Consider the following 10427-nt stretch of genomic DNA (forward strand, 5'->3'; position numbering starts at 1 on the left):
CTTATACTGTAACTCTACGTTCATACTGTACGAGGGACGTGACCGTGCGCATGCGCCGATCCCGTCCCAAACCGTTGCCGTGATGATCACGCCACATTCGTGCCAAGCACATTGCCTGAGTAGCATCGACGAGAGACGTGCCTTAATAAACTATATATATCTATATACCAGTGTGTCTAATCATTTATTAATCACTTATCCCAATAATATTGTAACCTTGGATTTTTCTTCGAGAAAATTCTCGAAGTTTCTCAAAATTTCGAAGAAATTGAAGAAATTTCTAATTTCAGAAGAAATCTTGCGAGTTTCTAGAAACTTTGAGAAGAGAAATTTTGGAAATAATTCTAGAAATATTGAAAAAAATTTTCAAGCATCTAGAACTCTAGAAGGAATTCGATAAACCTAGAATTTTTGAAAGAATTGCTTCCGTTTATGAAAATTCCGAAGAAATTTTGAAAATTTCCAGATTTCCATGAATTCCGAGGGAATTGAAGCAAACACTAGAAAATAGAGAATTCTCAAAACTTCCAGAAATTTCGAAACAATTCAAGGATTCCTATACGGAGAGAAATTTCCAAGAGAAATTCTAGTACTAGTACTGGAAAAGAGGGTTAAACGGCCAGGGAAAAATTCTAGTGCAGGCAATGGATATTTTATTGGTGTTCCTGTGAAAATTTCACCTAAGTACACGAAAAATTCGCAGGAATACCAATAAAATTTCCAGTGCCAGCACTGGAATTTTTCCCTGGCTGCCACTTCACCCCTCTTTTCCAGTGCTACNGAATGTTCTGGAATTTTAGTTGCGTTTCAAACAGACCATTTTTATAGAGCAAATAAAGGTCTACAAAAAAGTTTATAATGAAAATTTGGCTACCACCCACAGATTCGGAGATATTCATCAAAAACCTAGCTGAAGGCTATTGCGTTGAGCGCAGCAGGAGGTTTGAATAAGTTGCGCATGGCGCCAATCACGTGACTCATGGCACTGGCGCAGGGAGGGAAACAGCTGACGCGTTGCGCCGACTGCTCCAAAATTGCCATGNATGGATATTTTATTGGTGTTCCTGTGAAAATTTCACCTAAGTACACGAAAAATTCGCAGGAATACCAATAAAATTTCCAGTGCCAGCACTGGAATTTTTCCCTGGCTGCCACTTCACCCCTCTTTTCCAGTGCTACCACTACAATTTTTCTTGAAAATTTTCTTAAAAATTTTTCTTGAAAGTTTCGGAGGAATCGAAGAGACTTCTGGAGAATTCCAAAGAATTACGCAGGTTTGTTGAATTTGTGGAGGAATTCAAGAAATTTCTAGAAAATTCTTCGAGCNCTATTATAATTTATAATAAATTAACGGTACATTTTGGGCTATAAGTTCCTAACTCTCCCCGATAGGAAATTTTCTCAGCTACAAAGAAATATTTTTTTTTCCCATCTGGTGAGGTTAATTAAAGATATCTAGGATTGAAGACGGCCTGTCANAAATTTTTCTTGAAAGTTTCGGAGGAATCGAAGAGACTTCTGGAGAATTCCAAAGAATTACGCAGGTTTGTTGAATTTGTGGAGGAATTCAAGAAATTTCTAGAAAATTCTTCGAGCTTCTTGAAATTTTTAAGAAATTCAACTAAATTTAGAATTTCTGACGGAATTTCTCAAGTTTCTAGAATTTTTGAGAGGTTGAACCAGTTCTGTGAATTTGGAAAGAATTTATGCATTTGTGGAATTTGTGGGANTGGTTAATTTCGATATAAACGACATTTTCAGAGCTAGTTTGACTGGACTAGTATCGATATTTCTGGGTTGGGATCGATATTTTCTGACGGACAAGTAATGAAACNACCACTACAATTTTTCTTGAAAATTTTCTTAAAAATTTTTCTTGAAAGTTTCGGAGGAATCGAAGAGACTTCTGGAGAATTCCAAAGAATTACGCAGGTTTGTTGAATTTGTGGAGGAATTCAAGAAATTTCTAGAAAATTCTTCGAGCTTCTTGAAATTTTTAAGAAATTCAACTAAATTTAGAATTTCTGACGGAATTTCTCAAGTTTCTAGAATTTTTGAGAGGTTGAACCAGTTCTGTGAATTTGGAAAGAATTTATGCATTTGTGGAATTTGTGGGAGAATTCAAGAAATTTCTAGAACTTCTAGAAATTTCGAAAGAATTCAAGCGTTTCTGGAATTATTACAGNACAAGAATAAGATGATTCATCGGGGTCAAAATATCAGAAGGGACAAAAGAGAATGGTCAAATTTCAAGAGAGTCAAATATCACGAGGATCGAACGTNAATTATTACAGAAATTCAAGACACTTCCAGAAGTTTCAAGATAATCCTTCAACTGTCTAGGAATTCCGAAAGAATTCCTAGAAATTCGGCATACAATGAAATACAATGAACAATGAAAGCAGAAATGCATAGAACATTCAATGAATATATTTTTGAGAAGAACTATTTAGTTTCACAGAATATAAGAAATTCAAAATATATGAAAAGAGAAAATCATGTGATAAAATAATAATATTTAAAGTTCTCAACATTTCTTCAACAACAATGCCACGCTTTGATCTATCAAACAACTATTATAATTAGAATATTCATAAATTTCGCAAATTTACNAAGTTTCACAAGGGTCAAACGTGACGAGCGAGACTAGGGGACGATCAAATTTCCCGAGGGTCAAACAGCACGAGGGTCACAAGGGATGGTCAAATTTCACGAGAGTCAAACCTCACGAGGGTCATAAGGGAATGGCTAAATTTCACGAAAGTCAAAGGTCACGGGGGTCACAAGCGGATGATCAAATTTCACAAGTGTCAAAAGTCACAAGGGTCACATGGAGACAAGTTTCACAAGCGTCAAACGTGACGAGCGAGACNAACTCTCATCAAAATTAAAATTTTGAAGGTACAAAACAAAAAATAGGAAAGTGTTCCCCTGGACTTGTCAATTTGCATCAGAGGAATTATAAAAGTAGTAAAATTTCAGATATAAAAAAAGGGATATTGAACNTAAGGGAATGGCTAAATTTCACGAAAGTCAAAGGTCACGGGGGTCACAAGCGGATGATCAAATTTCACAAGTGTCAAAAGTCACAAGGGTCACATGGAGACAAGTTTCACAAGCGTCAAACGTGACGAGCGAGACAAGGGGACGATCAAATTTCACGGGGGTCAAATAGCACGAGGGTCACAAGTGGATGGTTAAATTTCACGAGGGTCACAACGAGATGGTCAAATTTCACAAGGGTCATAACGGGATGGTCAAATTCCACGAGGGTCACAAGGGGACGGTCAAATGTCACGGCAGTTAACCGACACAAGGGGACGGTCAATTTTCACAAGGGTCAAACGTGAGAGGGTTACAAGGGGACCTTCAAATTTTACGAGTCACACAGTACGAAAGTCACAGGGGGATCGCCAATTTTTAAACTTTCCAGGGCCCGAAATTATTTCGTGAAAAATTCAATAAACTTGAATAATGAACACCATTTATCCTTCCTACAAAGAGTTTGAGATTGTTCCATGTGATTCTCAAAGATCGTTAAAGCATCATATTTCCTTGTGACTCTTGTGATTCTTTGCTCCTCGCGAAATTTGACGTTGGACCCTGGTGGAAAATGACCATTGGAACATGCAAACGTCATAACATTTCCTTATTCCTTTCTGACTCTCGTGAGGTTTGATCCTTGTGAAATTTGACCATCCCCTTATGACTCTTGTGTCGGTTGACTCTCGTGAAATTTGACCGTCTCCTTGCGACCCTCTTGCTGTTTGACCCTCGTGAAATTTGACCATCTTCTTGTGACCCTTGTGTCGGGTCACTCTCGTGAAATTTGATCGTCTCTTTGTGATCCTCGTGCCATTTCCATCCTGTGAAATTTGACCATCCCCGTGAGACACTCGTGACGTTTGACACTTGTGAAATTCGACCATACACTTGTGACCCTCATGACGTTTGACTCATATGAAGTTTGACCATCCCCTTGTGACTCTTGTGCTATTTGACTCTCGTGAAATTTGACCATCTCCTTTTGATTCGTGACGTTTCACTTTCGTTAAATTTGACCATCCCCTTATGACCGTCATAAAATTTGACCACCCCATGTGACCCTCGTGTCAGTTGACTCGTGAAATTTAATTGTCTCCCTATGGCCCTCGTGACGTTTCACTACTATGAAATTTGACCATGTCCTGTTGACCCTCGTGACGCTTCACTTCGGTGAAATTTGATCGTTCCCTTGTGGCTTTCGTAGAGTTTGACCCTCGTGAAATTTGATCATTCCCTAGTGACTCTCGTGACGTTCCACCCTCGAATGAACAAAATAATAATTCTGTGCAAACTGTAATGTGAATGACACTGAATATTCATAACTTATCTCAATTTTTTCTCGCGCAATTTAATTGACAAATTTGATGATTGGAAGTGGCGGAATCTATAGAATGGTCTGTACCAAATTGTAAACAATACTGGGATATCCTCACGTGAATGAATCTGAATGTTTAAGGTCTTTTAACGCGATATTCTTCAACTTTAATTCTTTTTTATTTGCCATTGTCATCCATAATTTTTAAAAAGATCGATATTACGAGTATCGATATTTCCCAAGGCGATACTTTGCGGTATCGATACCAAGCAATCTGCTTTAATACGATACTGAGTATCAATGTTTTTTTGGGTATCGGGAAACACTACCTCGGATGATCTTCCCTGGTGGGCAATGGAGGTGGCACAGGAATGCCCACAGCTCCCCCGTCCCCATCACAACTAAAGGTCTCAGATACTCTTCCCTGATATACTCCTCGAAACACTCGTCCATCACCTGAGGATCAGCATTGAAAACAACTGACAATTCCTCTCTCTTCATCGACTCCTCAGGGTCATTACGAGGAACTTGCTGACCCCCTCCATCATTCTGCAGTTTCTTCATCACTAATAATATATTGAACTCAGCGATATCATTTCCGTGTATCATCAAAATAATCCAATAGTTCTCACGAACAAAAAACATCAATTTCATCTCTCCTCATATACTCCAAATTCATGTTCATCCATCAATAATTTCATCATCTTCACAGCCACTGCCAGCGAGTTCCTCTTCTGAATTTTCTCCACTCCCAACGAAGGTCTCCTCTTTAACCGTGAAAGCAGGTATCCTCCCCCCAATAGCCATTTTAATCGAGAACCGCTCACTCCCGACACTTTCTCTGTTCCCATCATCTTCCCCAGGAACTGATGTCCTAGTGCCCCTCCGAGGCAAAGGAACAGGCCTCCGATCCTTTCTCCCATCCTCCCTCGAATGATCTTCCCTGATGGGCAATGGAGGTGGCACAGGAATCCCCACACCTCCCCCGTCCCCACCACAACTACCCTTTCGACACCTGAGTAACGCCCTGGCTTCTCTTTCAGACATATTCCTGTACTTTACCACCAAAACCCCTTTCAACTCCCTCATGAAGTTCCTCTCCAGGAGCTCATCCATCTTAGCCCTCTCCACAGAAATATCATCATCCTCACACAAAGGTCTCAAATACTCTTCCCTGATGTACTCCTCGAAACACTCGTCCATCACCTGAGGATCAGCATCGAAAATAACTGGTAATTTCTCCCTCTCCATCGACTCCTCGGGCTCATCATGAGGAACTTGGTGACTCCCTCCACAATTCTGCAGTTTCTTCATCACTAAAATATTGAACTCAGCGAAATCACGAGCTGTGTCGACCTGTTTATACGCCTCATTCATCATCGAAACCAGTGAATCCACATCTGCACCTGCTCTTGGAGAATTCTCGATATCTTCTAGGATTGACGAGACCGTTGAATAGGCAGTTTGGAGTTTTCTCGAGAGCAAATCCACGTGCATATACAGATCTCTGTACTTCAGACTGTCATTTTTTTTATCTCTCCTGGGAATTGAGACTGTTTTCGACGATGAGTGTTCTTCTATCAAGGAACTCAATCCTCTCTCATGAGTTGTCAACGTCCTCCGGAGATTATTGATGATTCGGGATATCTTCAGTTGCATTCGATAGTTCCTCGAGCCGTCAGCCAAGACGATTGATAATAAAATCATCATGTCTGACTGCGCGAGGATGCACGTATAATAGAATCTCTGCAATTTCTTGTACGTAATTTCCCCCTGAATTTTGAAGGGATCCTGCCCGAATGTGTTTATTAAATTTGCTGACTGTAAGGGTGATGGCAGTAGACTAAATAGTGAATAGGAGGTCTTGTAGAATGTCCTAGAGCATTGCTCGATGCATCTACATAATCCCTCGCAGATTGGTTGCAAGTATTGGAGTCTATTCACCTCTAAATCCGAAAATTTTCTTCGAGCTCGGTTGGAGTCTAGGGTCAAGCCGTATCCATTCCGAAGGATTTTCAAGGACTTCCTCTGAAGGTGGAAGACTCTGTTCTGGGTTGATACGAGACTCCTGAGGCGTTGGAGGCCACATCTTCTTGAGTATTTTTGATAGATTGTCAGGGTTGAGAGTGATAGTGCTGTGATTAGTCCATGGATCCTTACGTTTGGGGAGAGGAATGAGGCTGTGAAGAGTAATGATCCTGAAAGGATCCTGAAGGGGAATGCAGTTTTTTTATCACTGGAATTAGAAAAATCATGGTGATGATTTCATTGAGACACTTTCAGGTGTTTAATTCAAGTCTGTTTTACGGAAAATCGGTGGTCAGTTTCTATTTTTCAATTTAAAAAATTTAAGAAGTAAAAAATTGCTGTTGTTTTTATATAGCATGACTATTTTTGCTGATAAATTACCTCCGAATGATCATTTTGCACATTATTTTCTTCTGTCATATATCATTTCAAGAGCGAAGCGGTAAAATAGTTCTAGTCGATTCTGAATATTGACCAGTTTTCAGCAAATATCTCGAAATCAAAGGGAGATGGCAAAATTTTTGTCATGACCTTTTTTGTAGTGCCCACTTTGTTTGACAAAAAAGGTCTGTTTGAAACGTAGGTATATATCTATCAGTCAAATGGTCGGTCCTATCGACAATCTTCGAGTACCTTCGGAACTTTCGGTTGAGCGGTTAGGGGATCACGAAACCTCCAAAAAGTTAGCAGCCATTTTTTAATTGAGAAGGCCATTATCAAACAATTATCAAAGACATCAATAGTTATTTAGTACATCAACCTCTGTATTAATATTTTGACACAGTCAACAAACTAGTTCGAACCAAAGTTTAAATATTACGGCTAATGAAGTGGTTCGATTCCACTGAAATATAGTGACGTTTCATAAATCAGTGTTCTAATTAATTTTTGGCCTATCCTGCAACAACACCTCCCACACCCACCCTAAATTTGGATCTTCACCAAACAAGGTCATTACGAAAATTTCGTTATCTCCCTCAGATTCGGCGATATTCCTCAAAAGCTCAGCTAAAGACTAAGTCAACTTGAACCATTTTATCGCTTGGCTACTGATTTATGGTTTTATATTATTTTATTCAATTGAGTTATATTCTGAAATTCCTCGAAAACAATAAAATCAAGAATAAGAACGGTCAAGAGGATATGAAAATAATTTTTTCAAGTCATCGTTCAATTGATTCAGAACATTTTTTTAAATTGTCATGGAATCGATTTTTGAACAAAATTGAAAATTCTAAAAATTGATATATTAATTGAATTTTAACTAATGTCGATGGATGAGGCTCAATAATACCTAGATTTGAACGATTACAAAGCTTCCATTCGCATGCAAATATAATTAAATAAATAAATAAACATGAAAAAGCTGACTCATAAGTTTGCAAATCCAGATGATCCTTCAGGATACTCTGAATAAATGAAGAATGATCGTCAAGAAGTGGGTCCAACTGAAGAATTATCTCGAGTTCTTTTAATCCATATGAAACTTTTTTATTTCCATCTTCATTGGAAGAGAAATAATTCTTGATACTTTGGTATATATTCGAGAGACAAGAATACTTAGGTGTATCTTGATTCTGAAAGGAGAAAGATTGATAGAATTTTAAAAAAATGAGAGGATTTTTAGTGATAATTCTGTCGTACCTACTTTGAAATCGTCAGATTCATCCCAATTATCTGGGAATTCTGATCTATTTACAGGTGTGCATTCGAATTCTGGAGATCCTATTTGTTTCAGGACGTTATATAGATCACTACCCTGATGAATAAACAATAGAATTATTGACTAATGCTTGACTTAAGTAATGAAATAAAAATTTTTCAACTTCCCGACCCTGAGGGAGGAAGTTATTTTAATCATCCCGAAAATAAAAAATTGAATTTTCATGATTTGTCGATGTTTCATGACTGCTAGAATCAACCTGATAGATTTTTGAAGACATGTTTGTGTTTGTGTTCTTTTGTCCCATGGAAAAATGCCTACGCACGATAGTGGGGGCTTTGATGGTTACTGTCACACCTTGTGTCAAATCTGCCCCGACTAAAAAACCACGTGACCCCGAAAAATTCTTCTGACCTCAATTCCCGTTCGTGAGGGAGGCCTTCGCTGTTTGCGTTTTCACAATGATTTGGTCCAATGTACGCCACCATGTTCCACTAAGATGTTAAAAGTGGCTAGAGCGTTCCCCTGTATAGATTCCTCGTCTATTCCATAGTTTTACGCTTGCGTTCCTCATTGCTGAGCTCCTTCATGACTTGCGAGTAACTTCAACTTGAAGTTGCTCGCTGCGTCCTAGGCTGCCTGCGATAACGGCCAAACTTCCGCCAAGTTCTCAGACAAGATCTTCCTTCCAAGCGCAGACTTGCAAGTACTACGGATATCGCTGATGCGGGGACATGTGAAGAACACGTGCTCCGCGTCTTCACTCACTCCTACGAGGGTCGGCCACTTCGGGGAATTCTCATGTTTGAATTTATAAAAATATGCCCGGAAACACCCGCTGCCTCGACAGCATGTGTTAGGTAGTAATCACTGATCTCTATATAACTGAATGGCTTGTTCCCTAAAGCGCTTCTGAAGCAAATTGAAGGCTCACCCAGCCCCCCTATCACCGGCGGTGGTACTAAAATATACAACAATGTGCATGCGTGGGCATGATATACGAAGTGGGGGGTGGTAATATGACAGGATCCAGAAATGCCCTTGACATTTTATCACCTTTATGCTCATGAAAAATGACGAATGGGTGAAAAACAAAACTCGTCCAAATGGTATCCATCAGGGGTTTTTATTCCTCTTCTATTTAATTTTCAATTTTTTCAGTTGTTATTTGATTGAATCCTTCAATCGCCAAGGGTCAATATCGACTATACGATATTACATACTTACTCATGAAACGATAGATTTTTCCATTGTTTTATTTTTCTTACAATAAATACAACAAACCATTGTAACTCATATGAGATACAATGTTTCAACAACTTAATTTTAAATTATTTTCCTTGGTAAGCTAATAAACAATATCACAACACAAATAAAAACACGTCACTCAGCTCCACAATGAATTTTTGGTTATGAACACACGGTCAAATTACCATTCCCACTAGCAACAATTTAGATGACACATGCGCACTGGTATCGGATTTAGTACCACCGCACGGTAATAGACGGCGCTGGCTGAGCCTTCAAATCGCCTCACTTTTGGCGTGCTGGGCCCATAAAGACAAGCTATCCAGTTCTATAGAGATCAGCGGTAGTAATTGACCTCTCCATGATCACGATTTAGTGAGACATCCACCTTGAATCATTTTTATTTGGAAGCACTGACGACTGATTTGTGCAATTTTGTCAATTTTTCATCAACTTATGAGAGTTTTAGACGAAAATTGAATTTTCATGTTTCACTTGAAAAATTATTTGGTTCTGATTGGAGCTACACAGGTCTTTCAAGATCTCTCCAGACCTAGATTGGTCTGGTAAGTTCTAATCAGTCCTGCGACGTAGTTTTCCGGAGACCTTTCAAATTAATGCTTAGTTCTTTTCGGCCCTGAGAAGTTCTCCTCTATACTGCCTAGACCTATTAAATCCTGTTGAAACCTCAATTGGGATTTCACGAGGGTGTGGAGGGGGGAGGCATGCATGCGGAGGGTTGAATTTTTTTAACCCAACAAAGGGAAGGGGTTGCAGAATCTATTCTAGGCACCCTCATTCCTCCGTTTGCATGCGTTGTTTAAATAAAAAGTAAAATAGTTGAATTTTTTAACAAAAATTCCAAAAATCCAGATTTCACGAGGGAGTGGAGGGGGGACGCATGTATGCGGAGGGTTGAAATTTTTCCCTAACAAGGGGAGGAGGTTGCACAATCTATTCTAGCCACCATCATCCCTTCGTTTGCATGCATTGTGTGCACTCCATTCCCTCGTGAGGTCACAATTTTCGAGAATTTTTTTAGTCATTTAACAATTGCATTTTTTATTTATACAACGTATGCAAACGAAGGGATGATGGTGGCTAGAATAGATTGTGCAACCTGCTTCC

General features: G+C 39.1%; 1 protein-coding gene across 1 annotated transcript in view; it reads right to left on the minus strand.

The window, feature by feature from the left end:
* Positions 1–4578: 4578 nt before the first annotated feature.
* The window catches only part of LOC107042506, a 51459-nt gene continuing 45610 nt past the window's right edge, over positions 4579–10427 (minus strand). The window contains exons 2-4 of the mRNA XM_015263572.1: positions 8037–8147; positions 7760–7965; positions 4579–6596 (exon numbers count right to left, since the gene is read on the minus strand). Coding sequence (XP_015119058.1) covers positions 5042–6596; positions 7760–7965; positions 8037–8147 — 1872 coding nt within the window. The 3' untranslated portion in view covers positions 4579–5041. The remainder of the gene's footprint in view (positions 6597–7759; positions 7966–8036; positions 8148–10427) is intronic.

This window comes from Diachasma alloeum, unplaced genomic scaffold, assembly GCF_001412515.2.
Source record: "Diachasma alloeum isolate Michigan unplaced genomic scaffold, Dall2.0 Dall_scaffold_00482, whole genome shotgun sequence".
Lineage (NCBI taxonomy): Eukaryota > Metazoa > Arthropoda > Insecta > Hymenoptera > Braconidae > Diachasma > Diachasma alloeum.